At 34.3% G+C, this 22,882-nt stretch overlaps 1 protein-coding gene across 1 annotated transcript; it reads right to left on the reverse strand.

The window, feature by feature from the left end:
• Positions 1-865: 865 nt before the first annotated feature.
• LOC132564463 (tubby-related protein 4-like) lies at positions 866-22,383 on the reverse strand (the record flags this gene model as incomplete). Its single annotated transcript, XM_060229115.1, has 6 exons — positions 866-1,348; positions 8,534-8,719; positions 9,393-10,618; positions 11,256-11,493; positions 12,373-12,569; positions 22,146-22,383. Coding segments are annotated over 6 exons (2,202 nt in total), but the record flags the coding sequence as incomplete, so codon positions are not given.
• Between the last annotated feature and the right edge of the window lie 499 nt (positions 22,384-22,882).

A 22,882-nucleotide genomic window follows, 5' to 3' on the forward strand; every position in this document is an offset into this window, starting at 1 on the left:
ACTTGGAAGATTCTGCCGCCCATTCAACCCCATATTTTAGATACAGGCTAATCTAAACCGCATTCATCTGATAAAATGGCCGGATTCCTCGGACAATTTTGAGTTTTATTGTCAACAGTTTTGCTCGGTGGGTAAATGACTTATAATTAATGATCCACACTGCGTAATCATTGATAACATGATGGAATAAGAATTACCTGCCTTGAACATTTTTTTTCCTATAATGGAAAAAAACTTCTATCTGAACTGTGAACACAACCCATTTACAAAATAAATAAATAAATAAATGGGTGGATTTCCTTATCGTTTTTAACTCTTTTGGAGATAATGTAGTATGTCTCCTTAAGGATTATCAGGGATTATTTCTTCGGTCTTTAAAGGCAAAGGAAGTATGGTAAACTGCAGAAATAGATGTCTTTACAGATTAGTTGGGAAAGCTGGAATGTTCCACTAGTAGTACAAAAAAAATGTAAAAGAATAACAATTTAAGTGAAATGGAATACTTGAAGGTAAATTTAGAAAATTCAAACACAACAGTTCTTTCAGCCTTGCTGGATAAAACATGAGTTACCTCCCTTTCCACACTTGGAACCTACCGTCAAATCCCTGAAAATCAGTAAACACTTCACTAGATAATGTGTTGTCATATTGCACTGATAAACTGTATATATTCATATCCATATCCAAACTTAAAATCATCAGCTCTGTTAAGAGATAGTTTTCCACCATGTACATTGGGAATGACTTCAACACAATGGACCAAAGTAGGATCTCAAATGCTCAATCTATTCTTGTCCATTACAAAGTTGCAGTATTCTCTTTACCATCAGTTTCTCTACTCTGGTAGATATATATATGTCCACACAACATAAAGTAAGATATCTATGTAAATTTTTTCCTAGTGATGTCTGCTTGCAAGCCCTTTTGAGCTTTAGGCTGAGTTCTTTGTCAAAGTTAAAGGTAGGCAGGACCTCAGAATGTAAGAGACTGATCTCCAGCTGTCTCTGTTTACTACTAGATGTAATCTCCCAACCTGGACACAGTCAACCACAAGAAGAAGTCTCCATCTAGAACAAAAGGTTCAGAATGATCTCCCCTTGTTTTTCTTGGCTCTCATCGCTGACAATTACTCCTGTTTATCGGTTGGTTTTACAACATTACAACTGTAATTGTTTGCTGTGATGTCACATATCTCCTTCACTGCGAGGTCCGTTTTTGAACATTGAGCTTTTCATTTGAGTCTTTGTGTAACGTTGGCCAGGGCAACAGCGAACGCCTGTATGGCAGTGAACGGATACTGGAAGTCCAGCGTGTAGGCATTACTGTCTATTCTACCAAACTGCATAACCTGGAAAACAAAAATTAATTTTTGAAAAATTGAAAAATTCACAGTTTCTAAATTTTCCAATTGTGAAATAAACACATTTTTGAACAGTTATCACATCTCATTCTCAAAATAGTTCAAGTTGTTTTTTTCAGTTTTGGAACTCTTTTGAAGAGGAGATGCATACCATACTAAGGTATCATGTCTCCTTACCATTATCAGGCATGATTTCTTCAATCTCTGATGACAAAGACAGTATGGTAAACTCTAGGAATAAACATTTCTCAGGAATCAATAGGTAAAACTTTGTGGAATACAAGTAGATTGTACAAGAATTAAAGAGAAATGGAACTAAAATGAAAGGTATTATAGATAAGGTATTATGTATTCTTAAATATGAGGAACATTTTCTTTGCAAAATTAATATAGACTAGCAATAGAAACAAATAAACTGGAAAAAAATCTAATTTCTATGAGACACTATTTATCAATATCATAGAATGATGAAACCATTTAAACTCATTATGATTATATCCCTCAAATTAAAGTGATATATCTACACCCCTATTACTTAGCATACTGTAACATTATACAAAATATTGAGATATAAAAGGCAGATATTCTTTTTACAACCATAATTATGCCGCAATAAGCCAGGTGGTAACATATTAATTCTTACCCAAAGTCAGGAAGTGGGCTTATTACAGGACAATAAAATACCAATGATTTGTAATTCAAAGAACCTTCAAAAGATAGGAATAGGCTTATTACATGTCATTAGCGTATTAACAGATAAATACAGTAAGCACAGCATTTTTCTGTCAGTGGACTGCCTTAATCCAGTACATATTAACTTGTCTGTAACCCCTTTTTGATAAATTCAGGGTTTTATACGCACAAATCACCAAGGGTCATTGCATGAAAGCCAAAATAAAGGATAACCTTGTCTGTAAAAATGGAATAGTGATTACACTCTTTACCTGGCGTTTATTACATCTCTAATGTGATCAAAAGATCAATGAACGAATCCCTTCTTCACTAAATATATAACAACAAAGCATAATTAAAGGATATTAACCATAGCTAGCCTGCCCTGCAATATATATTTACCCAAAATTTTATACTTTGTGGTAAGTTAGAACTATCTGAAAGAGAGTGTCCCAAAAATAGTTAATATCTACCATAAATTCCTACTATGCAGCAAGTCTGTATACCAGAAATACCTCCATATATAAGCCACATTGGTATACATGTATATGCCACACAACCCATGATCCACGAGGGAAAAAGTTGCAGCTTATAAACCATAAAATAGGGTATACCAGAATTAGAGAGTATCTAATATAAATGTCTATTCTGTACCAAGTCAGTATGTCAGAAATAGTAAATATCTACCTAAGAATGGTGAACCAGAAATAGTAAATATCTACCTAAGAATGGTGAATTAGAAATAGTAAATATCTACCTAAGAATGGTGAATTAGAAATAGTAAATATCTACCTAAGAAGGGTGAACTAGAAATAGTAAATATCTACCTAAGAATGGTGAATTAGAAATAGTAAATATCTACCTATGAACCAGAAATAGTAAATATCTACCTAAGAATGGTGAATTAGAAATAGTAAATATCTACCTAGGGTGAACCAGAAATAGTAAATATCTACCTATGAACCAGAAATAGTAAATATCTACCTGAAGAAGGCTTAACAGCAATGCCCCACTATGCAGTAAATATCTACCTTACATAGGGTATAAAGAAATAGTAAATATCTACCTTACATAGGGTATAAAGAAATAGTAAATATCTACCTTACATAGGGTATAAAGAAATAGTAAATATCTACCTTATGTAGAAATAGTAAATATCTACCTTATGTAGGGTATAAAGAAATAGTAAATATCTACCTTATACTGGACACAAGAAATAGTAAGTATCTACCTTACATAAGGTATTTACTAAGTTTTCCGTAACGCTTGAGTTTAATATTTCCTCATAACTGTCTAAGAAGTGATGCATAATATCTGCCATGGATTGTTGTCCTTTTGCAAATAAGCTACCTCAGAATACCATCAGCTTTCCTGAAAACCAAGGCAATAACCTTTCAAGTTGATGGAACAGTCTTTGCCTTCTGTGGTGGGAGTGAACCAGCATGCTTCTATTGTTTAGACTGTTGTTTGGCCTCTGGGACCCACGTTTCATCCAAAGTCACAAACCTCTGCAGAAAGATAACAGGATCTGCCTCTAAAAGGCTTAGATTTGGATGCAACAAAGTTGGCCTGCTGTGCTTCTGATCAACTATCAGAAGTCTTGGTACCCATTGGGTTGTGAGCTTTCTCATTGCAAAATCTTTGGTAAGGCTGGAATGTAATCTTTCCAGTGAAATCCCAACTGTACTGGTTATGTATCTTTCTGAAACTCGCCTGGTAGCCAGAACAATATCATGGACTTAATTGACTATATCTCAGGTTGCAACAATGACATGCATTCCAGAACGGGCATCATCCCCAAGGCTCTGCCTGCCACACTTAAAAATTCTTCCACCCACCTTTTCACTGTAGCATATGAAGGGGCATCATTCCCTATTGTTGCTACCATATCAGTATGGATATCCTTAGGTGCTAGACATTTCTTATGCAAATATTGAATCACTGCTCTTACAGCGAATTTGTCCATTTTGCGAAAGTTACTTGCCTTGTTTATTTAGAGCTCTACCTCTGCAACATAAACTGACCAAATGACCTCAGCCTTTAGTAGCCAGGGAATAGTAGGACTGAAAATGGGCAACCCTGCTTATCTTCTTCAATACAAGGCTCACAACTTATCAATCGGCTCTTGTATCTACAGTAAATGCCCTACTATGCAGAAAATATCAACCTTACATAGGGTATAAAGAAATAGTAAATATCTACCTTATGTAGGGTATAGAGAAATAGTAAATATCTACCTTATGTAGGGTATAAACAAATAGTAAATATCTACCTTACATAGGGTATAAAGAAATAAGATCTAATACTGGCAAGAAATAGCGAATATCTACCTTACATAGGGTATAAAGAAATAGTAAATATCTACCTTACATAGGGTATAAAGAAATAGTAAATATCAACCTTATACTGGAAACAAGATATAGTAAATATCTACCTTACATAGGGTATAAAGAAATAGTAAATATCTACCTTACATAGGGTATAAAGAAATAGTAAATATCTACCTTATGTAGGGTATAAAGAAATAGTAAATATCTACCTTACATAGGGTATAAAGAAATAGTAAATATCTACCTTACATAGGGTATAAAGAAATAGCGAGTATCTACCTTATACTGGAAACAAGAAATAGCGAGTATCTACCTTACATAGGGTATAAAGAAATAGTAAATATCTACCTTACATAGGGTATAAAGAAATAGCGAGTATCTACCTTATACTGGAAACAAGAAATAGTAAATATCTACCTTACATAGGGTATAAAGAAATAGTAAATATCTACCTTATGTAGGGTATAACACAAATAGTAAATATCTACCTTACATAGGGTATAAAGAAATAGAGAGTATCAACCTTATACTGGAAACAAGAAATAGTAAATATCTACCTTACATAGGGTATAAACAAATGGTAAATATCTACCTGATGTAGGGTATAAAGAAATAGTTAATATCTACCTTACATAGGGTATAAAGAAATAGTAAATATCTACCTTACATAGGGTATAAAGAAATAGCAAGTATCTACCTTATACTGGAAACAAGATATAGTAAATATCTACCTTACATAGGGTATAAAGAGTATCTACCTTACATAGGGTATAAAGAAATAGCGAGTATCTACCTTATACTGGAAACAAGAAATAGCGAGTATCTACCTTACATAGGGTATAAAGAAATAGTAAATATCTACCTTATACTGGAAACAAGAAATAGTAAATATCTACCTTACATAGGGTATAAACAAATAGTAAATATCTACCTTATGTAGGGTATAAAGAAATAGTAAATATCGACCTTATGTAGGGTATAAAGAAATAGTAAGTATCTACATTATACTGGAAACAAGAAATAGTAAGTATCTACCTTACATAGGGTATAAAGAAATAGTAAATATCTACCTGATGTAGGGTATAAAGAAATAGTAAATATCTACCTTACATAGGCTATAAAGAAATAGTAAATATCTACCTTATGTAGGGTATAAAGAAATAGTAAGTATCTACCTTACATAGGGTATAAAGAAATAGTAAATATCTACCTTACATAGGGTATAAAGAAATAGTAAATATCTACCTTATGTAGGGTATAAAGAAATAGTAAATATCTACCTTACATAGGGTATAAAGAAATAGCGAGTATCTACCTTACATAGGGTATAAAGAAATAGAAAATATCTACCTTACATAGGGTATAAAGAAATAGCAAATATCGACCTTATGTAGGGTATAAAGAAATAGTAAATATCAACCTTATGTAGGGTATAAAGAAATAGTAAATATCAACCTTATGTAGGGTATAAAGAAATAGTAAATATCTACCTTACATAGGGTATAAAGAAATAGTAAATATCGATAAAGTAGTAAATATCGACCTTATGTAGGGTATAAAAAAAAGTAAATATCTACCTTATGTAGGGTATAAAGAAATAGTAAATATCGACCTTATGTAGGGTATAAGAAATAGTAAATATCAACCTTACATAGGGTATAAAGAAATAGTAAATATCTACCTTACATAGGGTATAAAGAAATAGCGAGTATCTACCTTCTACTGGAAACAAGAAATAGTAAATATCTACCTTACATAGGGTATAAAGAAATAGTAAATATCTACCTTACATAGGGTATAAAGAAATAGTAAATATCTACCTTATGTAGGGTATAAAGAAATAGTAAATATCAACCTTATGTAGGGTATAAAGAAATAGTAAATATCTACCTTACATAGGGTATAAAGAAATAGTAAATATCAACCTTATACTGGAAACAATATATAGTAAATATCTACCTAACATAGGGTATAAAGAAATAGTAAATATCAACCTTATGTAGGGTATAAAGAAATAGTAAATATCAACCTTATCTAGGGTTTAAGAAATAGTAAATATCTACCTTACATAGGGTATAAAGAAATAGTAAATATCTACTTGAAGTAGGGTGAATGATCTACTTTAAATGGCTAACTGATCAGTAGTAAGTGCACTAGAATTAGTAGAATTATTTAGTTGTACTGAAATTGTCCTACCAATAACTTATGTAAAAAGTAAAACTCTGTAGTACATTAAACAGAAATTGTGAATATCTACCGTAAATGTACTACACTGTAGTACGTTATCTAAACAAAAGTAGTGAATATCTACCGTAAATGTACTACACTGTAGTACGTTATCTAAACAAAAGTAGTGAATATCTACCGTAAATGTTCTATTCTGTAGTACGTTATCTAAACAAAAGTAGTGAATATCTACCGTAAATGTACTACACTGTAGTACGTTATCTAAACAAAAGTAGTGAATATCTACCGTAAATGTACTACACTGTAGTACGTTATCTAAACAAAAGTAGTGAATATCTACCGTAAATGTACTACACTGTAGTACGTTATCTAAACAAAAGTAGTGAATATCTACCGTAAATGTACTACACTGTAGTACGTTATCTAAACAAAAGTAGTGAATATCTACCGTAAATGTACTACACTGTAGTACGTTATCTAAACAAAAGTAGTGAATATCTACCGTAAATGTACTACACTGTAGTACGTTATCTAAACAAAAGTAGTGAATATCTACCGTAAATGTACCACTGTGTAGTACGTTATCTAAACAAAAGTAGTGAATATCTACCGTAAATGTACTACACTGTAGTACGTTATCTAAACAAAAGTAGTGAATATCTACCGTAAATGTACTACTGTGTAGTACGTTATCTAAACAAAAGTAGTGAATATCTACTGTAAATGTACTACTGTGTAGTACGTTATCTAAACAAAAGTAGTGAATATCTACCGTAAATGTACTACACTGTAGTACGTTATCTAAACAAAAGTAGTGAATATCTACCGTAAATGTTCTATTCTGTAGTACGTTATCTAAACAAAAGTAGTGTACTACTCTGTTGTACGTTATCTAAACAAAAGTAGTGAATATCTACCGTAAATGTTCTATTCTGTAGTATGTTATCTAAACAAAAGTAGTGTTCTACTCTGTAGTATGTTATCTAAATAAAAGTAGTGAATATCTACCGTAAATGTTCTTCACTTTAATCACAGTCTCATTCTTTTCCCACATCACTAGATCTGGCATCAGATTTAATTCTGTCTGATCAATTATTTCTCTAATTAGATTATTAATAATGTAATTAGCACTTAACAAGACACTAGCTACCCTAATAAGTTTGCTGATCACTACCAGATTTCCAGCTGTACAGAAGACCTCGACATCCTTGAATCATTTAGCAGTATGACCTGACATCTCACAGGAGTTGTGGTTCTTGGTATAAATGTTTGAAAATTACTAAACGTCACAGATTCTACCTCATTCTACAATTCATTTGATTGAACTTGACACAAAAAACACTTTCAATTATCAATGAAGTTTTATGCGTCGTAGATCTACAACAAGGCATTACAGCATACATTTAACAGACCATTCATATCTAATGGTTTTCTAACCTTGATATCCCGATCTCTCTCCATTGAATCTTAAATATTCCAATCTCTCTTACATAAAACATCTATTAATCACTCTGATTTGTTGGTCTGATTATAGCACAAGTTCTTGCTGCATAGAGCCTACAGAAAACCCTGTGCTTGGGAAGATGAATCCAATACAGCTTCATGTCAAATCTGAGAATCAACCTTTAGTCACATAAGTTAAAGTGGATCATGTTTCCTTAACTGTACACATTACCCAATGTCCTGTCTAAACCTCAACATCCACAACTTGCCTGTCTCCTATCCTTAGATATCCTGAACTGGGCCTGCTATCCATAAATACCCTTAATTTTACCTGCCAGAATTTGGTCTCCTAACTTTAAATACAAACATAAAATATACTGGTTTCCTGAAATTTTCTTATCATAATTTATCATCCTAAATTTGACCTTCTAAACATTAACATCCTAAATTTGACCTCATGACCTTTAAACTATCTCCCTTTAGCCATAAGTCTGTCCTTTATCACCATGCCAGCCTTTGAATCCTTGAAATTCCAACCCACCTGCCGGCCCCTGAACTCTATCTGGAAGTTTTTCGCCGACTCCTGCGTGACCCGTCCCCCAAAGTCCAGTTGGTAAACCTGACTGTTTTCATTCCAGAGTGGGGCCTTGTTATGCATCACAAATTGTCGCATCCCCATCTGTGGAAAGCTTGATCTCTCCTCACTCTTGCGTCGCACTTTTCGTAACTACAAAAACCAAGCATTCCTCTAAAGATCCCTCATGATACATTTTAACTCATTGATAATAGTGTTTAAAGTGATATTGCATGCAGCATTCTACTAAATCAATTATTCACAGAAAGTTATAACAAAAACATTTTCCATTTCAAGCCACATCTTTTAGCCATAACTTTATACTTTGTCATGTTCTCCATTTGATATCCCTCAGAGAAATAGCATTTTAATCAAAACTATAACGATTTAAAATAGAAAATGTCAGTAACAAATGAATGCTCCAACTCATTTGCATATCGTTTGATGAATTATGAAGTTGTCAAATGTAACCTTTGACCCTGTAACTTTAACCAATGGCTATCTTAATATTTAATGTAGAACATGGAGTTATGATACTAAGGTTAACCAAATCTGTTGAGCAGTTCTCAAGCTATGTGGAATGTGACATGATGAGAAAGGATAGGATGACATGAAGCTGGTTAATACTATATGCTCTCAAATAAATAAACAGAATCATACAATCTATAATTAATTTTCCTCTATCTGCATCTATGATGTGAGATATACATAACAAAACAAGAAATGTATGAAAAAGTGTGAAGATGTATAACATTACATCCTGATCAATTAAAACAAATTTATAGGTTTCAATGTACAGTTTTTTTCATGTAAATCTTCAACCTACCTTTTGTTTAAATTGAGCCTTCTGGAATGATTCTAGATTTTTATAATTGTGAGTAAAACGGATTTCCTCCACAGACGATGAGAGATCCTCATCGGAACTTTCCAACTGAGCTGAAGAGTATTTTGACTTGCGTTTGAATATCGGGCTGTAATGTTTACATTTGCCTTTAAGAACTTCCTCTCGAAGTTTCCTTGTTGGAGAATCCCCTTTCGGACTTCTCCTGATAGGGGATGCTGGAAGAGAAGCACTGTGATTGATTTCGAAGTCTGGGGTGCTTATAGAAAACGGATCTCTGTGGAGACTGGTGCTGCGTTCATCATCACCAAAGAAATCCTTAGTTTTGAGATTGCATGAGTGTGACTTAGGTGAATATGAAGGACTGCTTGTTATACTTTCGTTATCCGTCAAATTGGTGTGCGAATCCATGAAATCAACACTATCATCCTCTGTTGCTAAGGAATCAACACTTTCTCGCCTGTCAAATAATAATTCGGAAACATCTTTCCCAGCATCCTTTAGTAATTCCTCTGATGCTGCGAGATACAAACGTTTTTGATGTTCTGACGTGAGGTTTGATGTTGGTGTCAGTTGACTAGAATCACATATCACTGTATTTTCGTGGTTTGTCTCCACAGTTTTACTGTAATCCTTATCATCATCAATAAATTTAATTCCACAATTGGCACGATCTGCCCACCGGTTTTCCTCATCGTATTTCATTATGTCTTCTACTTCGTTATGTAAACTTGTTCGCATAACACCATTCATGGTGGGACTGTGGTTTAATTCGGAATTACCGCCATCCTCTGAAGCAGAAGAAATGTTTACTTCTGTCATTTGAGATCCTGTGGAAAAAGGGAAGTTTTTCACCTTTGGCTTGGCCCCTTGGCCGACATATTTATCTTTGAGCACTGCATTGGAGTCACAATTAAAGGCATTGTTTTGAGCAAGAGATTCTGTAGCAGGTGACAGTGACCTATTTTTCATGTTTGGCGTCCTTGAAGGTCGCTCCGTACCAACTAAAACATTACTAATGCCGCAACTTTCACTCATCAGGTCCAAGAAGGGTTTGTTATCTTCACTGTGATTGGTTGAAGAATTGGATGGAAGCACATCGACCACAACTTGATTTTTGTTGTTGCTGCCAGCAACAGCTGTTTCTGTGACAACAAGGATCCCTTCGTCATGACAGTAGTCCCCACCATCATACAACATTTCATCAAAAGCTGCAAAATGACACAATAAAATATCAGCTGTTTAGTCATTTCTCCAATACAATTAGAAAAAAAATCACATTATTTATCAGTAAACATGGACAGGATGAAAGATGATAATAATTAATTTGAATGATTTGAACAATTCGAAAGCTTTTCATTTCAGAAAATTCATATTTCAGTAATACATGCTGTTCTCTGAAGAGTTTTTTCACCACATGGTTTTGATAGCAGGAACAATTTTTAGGTTCAAAGTTTTGATACTAATGACCTGGATGAAAGGTCAAAGTCACTGATTTGAATGTTGTAAATAGGACTTTTCCAAGAGAATTAGTTATTAATCTCTTGCCATGAAATCTATACATGCTCATTTACATAATGGTATGGCTAATTGCAAAAAAGTGTTCAAAGTTGATACCATGTGGACAAGCAAATGGTCAATGGATAGTAAGGTTACAAATGGAACAAATGGTGGCTAATGGAAGTCAAAATACATCAACAACATAGTCTAAAAATTTATTTATGTCTTCCAAATCCATTTATTCAAATCATCATTTTTTATTCTGCAATAATCCTGGGCTTCTTTTAGGATAAATATTGAAAGTGGAACAGATTGCTAAATATTTGCCCTTTGACCTAACAAACATACATGACTGATCGCTCTCCTCCTCTATGGCCCGAGCTGGTGAAAAGTTGGGGTCGCGGCTGAGAAGCTGTCCATCACTACGTATCTCGGTGACCGTGATGGTCATCTGTCGTGGCTGGAGATGAAGCAGACTTGTCTTGTAGAGGATATGGCCTAGATCCTCAGGCAGGAATGGCATTGTTCCTGTGATATGGAACTTTGTTCCCCATATATTGGATGTCACTTCCAATAGTTTGGAGCTCTTTAAATAACAAAAGACCAAATTTATTATCAACTTCTCCATCAATCAAAATCATGTGAAGTCATATTTCGAGCCCAAAGCTACTTCATTTCCATATTTATTACATTTTTAGTTACATATAGCAGAATTTTAAATGAGTTTCGATTCTGAGATGTCATGAAATTAATTTGAAAGTTTTTATCTTAATAAGGATTGGTCATAAATCTTGTATGAAAAAGAAATGAATTGAAGATTTTTATGACCATGTTCTGCAGATGACAATCACCAAGTCATTGACATCTTCATCTTGACAAATACATTGTCCTCAACACAATCTCATGTCAACATGTTATCAGTTATATGCTTCTGTGACACAATGGGTAATATTCATTTAAATTCATAATGCACAACAACAGCATATGGTTCTACTGTCACTAGTATGGAATGTATTCAAGATAATATTTATGTGAATTGTTATTTATTATTTTTTTCCTTAAGGAACAATTTGTAGTATCTTCTTGTCTACCACAATATCCTAGAATTAAGTGGGTTTGATTGCGTCATTCAAATCCTATGATGTCTCATTTCTATCAAGTGTGCTGGGGTCAAAAAGGGGGATTATTTTGAGTACCTAAATATCACCACAAGTTATCCAAAATGAAAGACCACAGAAAATTTAATTTATGAACTACATAAGGAAACACAGTATAACTTTTTATTTCCTTGTATTTGTATTTCTGCTGAGGCCATCAGGCAGGAGGTGGGTGAAACTTGAAACAAAACTCTCCTACAATAGGTCTTTAGCTGTCTGTATTTGGCTCAGTTTACACCAAATGTAGAGTTGTGGTAAAGTTAGATATTTTCTTGGGAAGAATATCCTTCGAGTTTATAAGAACAAACCTCTGGTAGACTGTCATTATAGAGTAGTTCATCAAGGGTTCGGAATGTTATAGATCTTTCAACTTTGGCAGCTCGAAACTGTTTTGGCCTCTTCTTGCGTTGCATTCTGGGAGATCCACATCCATCTGTTGAAATGTCGCTGTCAGAGTCAGAATCAGTTTCATATTGAGGCTCATATTGAGCATTTCCATTGGTTGCTGAAAATTTTAAAAGTGATGATGTAATTTTGACAGAATATAAAAAAATTGTTTTTTTTTTTTTTTTTTTTACAGGGATGCAATTTTTATGGTTAACAGTAATCTTAAAGCAATCTATTTGTATTTTTCATGTAAACTTGGAATGGTTCAAGGTTCTCTACTGCTTTTATCTTCTTGGTACTATAGACATACATATTTTCGCAGTACATGTAATCTTATTCTAACACTTTTCGGGCTAAAGATAATGTGCTAAAATATAAATTCATTGATTACAATTGCTTTTTGTTGGTGTACGACAATTATTTCCAAAATAAGTGCCACCTGAAAATAACATTCACAACAGTAAGTATTCTGTTTTACAGGCAATCGTAGATATGTGTACCATGTTATTTTATTGTCAGATGTCCCAAAGTGTTGAACCAAACGCTAAATTTCTGCATCTAGTGCCTGAACCTTTACAAGTATTCAACTACTCCTAACATTTCATGCGAGATACAATCGTGCAATCTGTCCTTGAATCAAACACAACTTTACGTAACAAAGGAATGCTGTAAAATGTTGTTGTGAGAGAGAAACAGACAGAACAATAGATAATGGGGATGGTTTTGCAGGCAAAGTGACTGGACATCACTCAGGGGCTCCGTCTGTAATGGTGGTGTTGTCCATTGATCGATAGCCATTCCAGAGACAAACTAACACATAAAATACTTTTATTTCTTCACATGTTAGTCGTTTATATATCAAACATCCTACAAATCAATAACAACATTTGAAAATGCAGTTTCCTTTTCTTGTCCATTTCTAATCTTGATAGTGAACTACCTTTTAAAACTGGTACTGATGCTAACCCTTCTTAACTCCATATTTCCAGTCCTAATTTTAGGAAAGAAATTTTTAACCCTTAGCTCTCAATTTAGACATTAATAATCGCTACATCTTCTAATTTGATTCACAATTTTCGAAATATTAGTATATTAGAAAGGGTGCTTAAAAGCATTTTCTTCAATGTTTGATGAAACAGAGATTTATAATCATATACTGCTTGGAAGCTTAATGAGTAAGTGCAAATTTTTTCCATGGATATTCCACAATGCTGACAACTCTGAACATGACGAAAGACTCAGTATGTGATCTTGGCACCCATCAATACAGATCTTTATTGGTTCTTTATCAATGGTATCATTTCCCTTATTTTCTCTGCATTACCATCCCTTCAGAAATCAAAAACGCACCCCTAGGGACTGAGAAGATGTATTAAACTTGAAAGTGATCCATTCAGAACGTCAAGACATGATGATAACGATGTACAACTGTCATAACCCAAGATGATTACCTGTTGGCCAACTTTGTTTTATTCTGCTCTGTCCCATAACAAGCAATACATAACTAGAGAGTAAGAAAAACCTGCACATGAAATTTGAGAATGATCCATCTAGTACTTATTCAGAAACAGAGATAAAAAGCAAACTTTCAAAATCAGCCATTTTGGAAGTAAAAAATTGATGTCTGAGAAAGATACTATGCTACTTCTTAAGAATCAGTGACAACAAGCTTCAACTTTCCAAATCTTATATGGCCTGTTTGCCATTATGTTTCCTTGACCATTCCTATTGCAAAACTAGGGACTGAAGGGAGTCTATGTATAAAATTGAAGAAAGATATGTCTAAGACTCTTAAAGAAATTGCGATAAAAAGAATTGCTTCTAGAAAGACAAATGGATGATGGACAGATCACAGATGAAGATCAATTTTAAGAGCACATCAATAGTGGGCTTATAAAAGCGGACTGAAAGAATGGGGTGGGCTTGTCATGGATGTGCTTATTACCAGACATCAGCTTTTTGCCAGATAAATACCATACCAGATTTCCTCTCCCCCCTCCCACTCCCCTTAAAAGCTACTATGAAAACTTATTGGGTTTCATACCCTCAGGGCTAATAAAACACCTTTGATCCTAAGTGTGGTATCAATTCTGGGTTTATTCTAATGTCCTTGTATTCATAGGATTGGATTTACAGTGTAAAACATGTGTTTACGTATTGGAAGAGTTTCATAGGACCCAATTACAGCACCAATTACATCAGATCAGCAACACAGCTAAATCAATCGTGGAGAGACAGGAAGCAGAGAAGATCTCTCACAGCACATGTAGACTGATATCAAATATAGTAAATCCATAAATGTTTGGGAATGCGGAATGATAAAATGCATAAATCCATCATCTCAATTCAAATTACCAACATGGGCCAGCTAGGGTAACATTATTATAACACCAATCAAAAAAATAAAAAGCAGTTGAGTTTAAAGTTATTCTTGAATGGTCACATCTACATCAGACACTCATGAAGCAAGCCACTTTACAACCCCGACCCTGACAATTTGATCCCAAGAGTAATAGTGTTCTTGTCCCTTGAAAATGATGAAAAAAAACCCGAAAATTTCTTTCAAACACAAGTTTCAATGAAGTACATTCATATGCCATAAAAATTCTTCACAGATTTATATTCTTTTGTATGGGAAAACCATAACTTAGTTCTTGACTTAGCTTTTTACCTTTGACCTGTAAATTGGTGTTTTGAAAAAGTGCTTGAAAAATGAATTCCACCAATTTACTATGAATCTGAAATATCCTAAAAGCATAAACACACTTCAATAAATCAATAAATAATAAAAAAAAAAGCTTTGACATCAAGATTATGATGATTTTTATTTTGTCATGAATTCAACCTTGAAATGAAAAAAAATGAAACATGGTTGCTCATTTTTATGCTCTAAAATATGATGCAATAATTTTCCATATAATATCTAGAAGTTTTCGCCAGCTTCTAGAGACTTCAGTTTTAGTTCTGCATGTATGCTAATATATAATATATTAAATATCTGTCAATATTTTTATAAATGTATCATTTTATGTTGAAAGTGGGACAGTAACAAGAATCTTGAGGATGTTTAAACTGGAAAAAAGAAATTAATGACTGTGTCTGGGAATCCCACCCCCGTCCCCTGTCCTCGAAAGAATGAATGACTATCAATTTTGTGATTTTATTGGTCTGCTCCACTTACAGAATGCAGGCCAAATGGTTTTGCCAATATCTGACCTCCAGAATTATTAAGTATGGTACCCTAACTACTACAGCTTGTGATTTATCTGTAGAGACTCAGAATATCTGTAACAGGAAGGAAGGCAGTGTGTGTGTGATGTCTGAGAGATGGTATAGATTGTGTTTCCTCTATAAAATGAACGAGGTTAGCATACTGCTACATCTATACTATATAATGGTCAGAACCACTACAACCAGTGTGGGCAAATATGCTCACTTCTAAAGAGTATGTAATCAGTAACATCAACAGGCACCTTCCAACTCCTCCACAAAAAAAAAATTAAAATTTAAACTTTATTTTTCTATTTTGCAACTCATATTCACTGAAATTCACTCTTTCTTTAAAAGTGAAGGGATTGAAACCTGCAAGTGGTCTTCTTGTGAGAGAAAAACTGGAACATTTGGGGAAAGCCTATGTGGTCAGGCAGGTGACCACATACCTTTCACTTAGATGGGCAACTGGAAAAAAATAACACAACATGAAAACACACAGGTGACATAACTGCTTTTGAAAACTGTCTACCAAACTGTACCATACACAATGTAGGTTTGAGATAATGGCTACGTGCTACAATACATTATTACAACAATACCTTTAATGGGTCTTTTAGAGTTTTCTCTCTTTCAAGCACCCATTAAAGTTATCTCCCTTTTGATTACATGCAAGAGTTATCTCTCTTCTGATGACCGGTGACGGTTACCTCCCTTTTCATAACATAGAGTAATATTAACTGTTTAATCACCCATCAGAATTATCTTCCTTTCATGCTGAAAGTAAAATGTGGGGTTTTGGTTTTAGTCGAAACTGAAACATACACTATACATACATGTACAACTAAAGCAAAATTGGTTTTCTGCAGACAAAAACAAAAGATTTATTTTAACAAACTTAATCTGAAGCCCTTTATACGGTTGTTCAGATTGTATCCTAGAAGAATTGAAACTATAAACTATCAATCCTACTGCTTCAAGAGTCCATTTCAGATAATAATCCCATCTACAACTTACTGTTAATGCCAACAACTGTTGGTATGTATTAATGAGTAAATTCCATCTCCCTCATAGGATTAAGAATTTACTATGATTATTTTTTTGGTGTGTGTGTTTAAACTCCCTGGGCTTATTACAGGCTATGTTCCGTATTATCAAAAGTTCCCTACATGAAATAAAGTTAACAAGGTAGACAAATTCAACAGTCAGAAAGGCGACAAAGAATCCCAATAATATGATAATTGACCAGTGGACCCTGGTATATGATGGACAGACCTACGGACCCTACATTACAATGATGGACAGACTTAAGTGGAAAGGCCAGAATAATGGTAAATACCAACCCTGTTGTCTAGACACTTGGAAACGTGCAAGGATAGCTAACAACAAAAGTTCAAAATTGATGACTACAATCGAACAGTTTTGTGTAGCTATTGATCAGAACTCTGAACTGTCAAGTTTAGTCAGAACACAATGCTTGAATAGCTTACACTGGTCATTCTGAATGACATCTCATAAATAGACTGTATTATGTATCGAAAACGAGATAGACGGTGATTGACTTGACCAACCCTATAATCTTCTGGAGTCTTATACACTGCGAACAATCCATCATCAAGCACATTATCACCGTAGAAACTTTGTAATCTGTCTCACTGTGCTGTTATGCTTCTAAATACGCTTTCATTACATTTGACAGTTTCTAACTGAATTAATTCTTTTTTTTTTCTGTGCCGATTCAATCTGAGCTGAATGGAAGTTTTGTGTGTCCTTGACCTACTGCCATTAAAACAGAAAACAAGTAGGCCAGTAGTCCACCAAGTAATGCTACATCTCCGATTTCATTGTATCAGAATCAACAGAGTTCACCGGATATAAGGATAACAACAGTAAAATAAACAAGTATGACATCAGCTTCATCGTACCGTTCAAGATAATGATGTCTCTTCATTCCTAAACTTCAGTATTATATTGTTCTGTATAGTAAGATAACAATTTAAGTGTAATGGAGGCAGGATTCTATATCTTGTAACCTGCAAAATCTCAACAAATGATTTAAATACACAGAAGATGAGATGCAGCTTTGGGTTTAATTTTTTCTAATTTTGTGGTAGTCGTCTATAGATGAATTCCTTTGGAGTAGAGAGTCCAGTTCAAAAATGAACATGAAAATATCAACAAAATTTATTGGAAACAAATCTCACTGATATTTTCTGATGGATGTTGTCCAGTCATCTCTACCTTCAATCTCGACAATTTGATCTACCATGATCCTTTGAAAATGTGTGATAATAAGCCCACCCATTGATATTTTCTGTTCAGTTATATGACATTAGGAATTTCTTTTATGTTCCATCGATGTTTATATTCACCGTTGAAGCTATGGGCATGATTTTCACAGATTAAAGTAACAAAAAAGATATGATTGTAGTTTGTATTGTGCCTTTAAAGCATTAAATATTTCAGCATGCTCCAAGCCAGTTCCAACACATTTCTCGCTCATATTACAGTAAATGTTAAAAATATAAAGCATTTTACTAAATCTGATAGGACTAGCTCATAAACAATCCACAAATGTGTTTTTACGTGCTTTTATTTTACAAAGTTTAGAGTCTGTTTAGTCATACTAAGTTTACCACTACCTTATCCTTTTTTTCTTTAACAGTAACGGAAGCTATAAAGTAGACCCATAGGAAAATAAACTTCTCAAAAAGCTTTCTAAACTGAAAATAAAACATTTGAAAACTAAGACATTTAAATGTGATACAGCTGAATTTAACAAAAAAAAATTTGTGTAAATATAAATGTGAAAATCTGAGGACAGGAAAGAATGCGTTATCTGTCCGCATCATCGTTGTACACAACAAACGACTTCACTGATATTCAAGATACGATTTGCCGTGGCACTCACAACTTCCTATTTGCATCCCATTGACAAGACATTAGCGCCATTTCCCAGAGGTATGACAAAGAAGCTTCGTCAGCAAGTGATATTGGAAATTACTACAAAATGGCTAAATGGTCCTTCTATACTGAGAAATGTTGTGGGATGGTTGTATTTTTAGTAACTATTGTGTAATAGCTGTCAGTGTGATGCTCATGGAGCTTATGTTCTGGGATCTATTATAGGTTAGCAGCATGGTCAGTGTTAACTGGCAACTGTAATGGACAGACAGCATCTTTAAAAGTACAAATTCTGAAACAACACACAATAGAGTCTCCCTGTCTTTACTGTGGTCGACTTATTTGTAAGTAATAACCCCAGGGACTAGCACAGAATTCTGACAAAACCTCCAGGATTGCTTATTATAGGATACTAGTTTTAGCACTGGTTACTGTTTTACTATATTTATATGCGGGCAGTTATTTTTGGAATTCAGATATCTAAGTCCTGGACTCATACTTTTATTGCGGGATTCATCCAAATTTTGAGAATCCACCCTATCTCTTAGTAATGGAACTCATCAAATTCAGAAACTGTGTACGGGACTAAAATGCAAAAAAACTGCAAATATCACTGTGTGTGTGGGCTTATATAATTACTACCAGGCATGGGCTCTTGTCCAAAACATAAGGTACATTGTACAGCAGTATGTTGACTACCTGATCCTACGTAAGCAAAAGACCAGTACAAGGAAAATCCAGACTTTTATACCAGGGAACTACTAGCAGGAATGAGTTCAAGTAATTAATGACAGTGCACACACTGGCAATGCCTTGTGCAGCTCCAAAAAAAGAGTTGATCACATTTCCAAAAATAATTATTGAACCACAGTTGGCAGCTGCAAAGAGGATTAGTTGCTTAAGGAGTTCATTGTTATGAATAGTGCAATTAATAATGGTTGTAAAAAAATGGTTAAGACACCTTTTTCACATGTACTAATTAAGTTATTTGGAGTGAAGAAATTTCATGAGGAAAACACAGCAGTTCAAATAATTAAAAGTCATATTGACACCCACACACAAAATTTAAAACATGCTTTCCCAAGTCCCCAAATAGATATGTGTTCATGAAATTTTAAATGAATATAAACATATATCTTTCCCAATCAAACATTTAATCACAACTGAATTTTGCATCTCTTGTCCTTTAAAGTCAGTTCTACACATTTTTCACCAATAATATGTACTATCAATAATAAGATTTAATCAGATTAAAGAACTGTATGAAATTATTATCAATATTTCAACGGCTAGTTCTAATTGATCTGGATTGCTTGTAATAGGCTTCTCATATGATGTTCAGTGAGGTAGCTCAGGCTACAAGGTTGACCAACCCCTCAAAATGACCCCGGGCAATAAGGAGCCACGACAGATCTGTTGATAAAGTGTAGACCTAGCCAACCTCAGGTAAAGGCCAAGGTGCATGGCCTGGGGCTCCCTCCCCATGGCAGATTCTGTTCCTCAGAAAGCTGAGATATGGACTGGCTGGTTCTGTTATGTGTTCTTAGAAAAGGTAATTTACCCTTAATGCTCTATATGGCATGGGTCAGGCCTCCTGTATGTTGTTCAGTGAAGTAGCCACCAACTACTATAAGGAGACCCTGTCTTAAAATGACCCTGGCTATTCACGGGGAGATAAACTTTGTAAATAAACAAACATCAATTTTCTACCTCCACAATAAACAGGTCATGATATCTGGTAACCGTTTTTATTGTGTTGTTTGCTTGTTAAGGTTTGTTTTTGAGAAACCTTTATTTTATTTAGAAGTTGATAGTTCTTCACTTGTGTTTTTTCTTTGTTTTTTTTTAATTTTTGTTTTAGTTGTAACAAAACTGTACTGTATGCCATAAGGTTGAGATATTAAAGAACAAAACTCCACAAATTGACAAAAACCAACCACGACTGACTTTGGTATTAACACATATCCGAACAAGAACTGGGTCAATTGACTTCAAGCCATTGAACATAATTGGTTTTCCTTGAAATAAAAACTTGAAGACGTTTGACATTACATAAAACTGTGGTGCCACCACGAGTGATGTGCCAATCACACAGCCATTGACATTCTGCGACACTGTTTTAAACCATGTTGTTAATCTTAAGTGTATTTTCTAACCAGGACCACATTGGTTGTGAGACGTTTTCCATGAACTGTCACATCTCCATATCAACATTGATGGACAACTGACAAATCAATATAACACACTGCATTAGTCCAATAATCTGAAATCTGTAAAAGTAATCATCTCGTCAATGGCTAAGGAATTCGGAACAAACCTTCGTAGTTGAGATTGTGTGGGTGGGAAAGGGAATCAAAGACTGGAAGAGACAGAGTGGAAGATAAAGTGCTCCCTGTTGGAAATAATGGAATGAATGATATCAGAAATTAAAAAAAAAAATATTGCGAGAATGTGACACAGAAAAACAAGAGAATTCCTCATCACAGATGTATAACTGGAATTTCTCACCATGAGACATGAGCGTAAGGATATTGCGTATATCTGCTATCTTCAGTCAACTTATCGATCGAAACTTCGTTTCATTAGTAGTACTGTTAGTATCAAACCTTTTTTACAAACCTTACATTCAATTAGTTTCTGTATGTAGTTTTAACACTTTGTTAATAATAACACTGACTCCATAGAAAGTCTAAAAATAGATTTGGGTTGTTAGTCAAGAAAATGGTGCATGACCCTCGGTAAATAACCATCAGTCACGTCTCCCGTCAGGCACTAACTCGTTAATTCTAATGTGGTGAGCCTTTTAGGTGTGGAACTTTCAGTCGTCAGTAAGACCATCACAGGCAACACCTTCTGTATAAATAAATTGGAATTCCCATGTTTTCACATCCAACCTTATATTCTTATGCCAGTGCTCTGTTAATAAGACTAAAATATAGTTAAATGGTTCTCAATAAAACCTCTATAGAACGACTACCTGCCTTTAAAGACCACTTGTTTCAGTTCTATTCCCCAAGGAAACCATTCTATTGAAGAATTACCATCTATACTGATTGCTTGTGTTGAGGCGTTTCTGTTGCATAGTTCCTATAATTGTTACCCAATTATTCTCAAACCTCTATAGAGAGGTCACATGCCTATAAAAGTAACTTTTTTAAAAGGCCTTTATAGACAAGTTTGATTGCAGTATGTTCTACACTTAAAAGCCCTTATCTGTGGTGGTAGAGTTTTTCTTTTTGGTATTTGAAATCCTATCATAACAATAAAAAAAAAATTACAAATCTTCTAATTTTTAAGAAATATGTCAAGAGCATGGTTACCATTGCTGCAGATATCTCGATGGTTCTAGAAATGAACACTATGAAGAATTAATCAGCCTTTCTGTGATAATTAGATATATACATGTGAATAAGAATTTGACCTAATTTTCCTCTTGTTAACACCATTACATGGTACGTAGGGTCCTTATAACAGAGCTCAGGTCAGTGCAAGATTGGACATCAGTACCTAAATTATCTCCCCCGTGTCACAATGGAAACAGTGACAGAGGAGGCTTTCACACAACAAAACAAATTCTCACCCTCAGGATTAGTCTTTGTTTTAATCTTCGGATCGTAAACGACAAAGTCTGGCCTTAGTTTACTGGCACGTTTGCCCTTCAGAAGCGGGATGAGACCTCCAAGATACTCTAAGTACAGTGTATAATGGCCGCCAGATGTCTCCTCTCCGTGACGAACCATCGTACAGAAGAGACGTTCATTCCCTGGAGGGGTGGATGTAACAAATTCTCGTAACTTGAACGGATCTGGAACATAACTCTGGAAGAAAACAAGACAAAATGTGATATTTATGTCAAGTTTATACACAACTGGCTGATCTTATTGGCACAAAATTTCAATAAAAGTATCATAACATTATATTATAACATATCATTGCATGTTGTCATGTGTTTTTTAACCATAACAAATGTTCTTTGTAGCAGACAAATGGTTTGATATCACATGAAAACAACAGTTTTTGAAAAATAAATGATTTACTGTATCATTGGGTATCTAGTGTACATTTTTCACATAGTCACGTAACTATATATATATTATAATCCTGAACAGAACAAGAGGCCTACATGACCTGTGCCACTCACCTGGTTTTGCAAGTTTTCCCTTATGGAACCCCTCCCTTCCAAATTAAGACAAAATATTGTCATTTCTACAGCATTAGCTATATATCCCCTATTGGGTACCAGCCTTCCCACTCCAGGGGACTGAGACCCACCATTTATTTAAAAAAAAAAGATTCTCCTTCACTCAAACAATGTTT

The sequence above is a fragment of the Ylistrum balloti genome, unplaced genomic scaffold, assembly GCF_031769215.1.
Source record: "Ylistrum balloti isolate Yb309-2 unplaced genomic scaffold, AGI_CSIRO_Ybal_v1 Utg372288, whole genome shotgun sequence".
Classification (NCBI taxonomy): domain Eukaryota; kingdom Metazoa; phylum Mollusca; class Bivalvia; order Pectinida; family Pectinidae; genus Ylistrum; species Ylistrum balloti.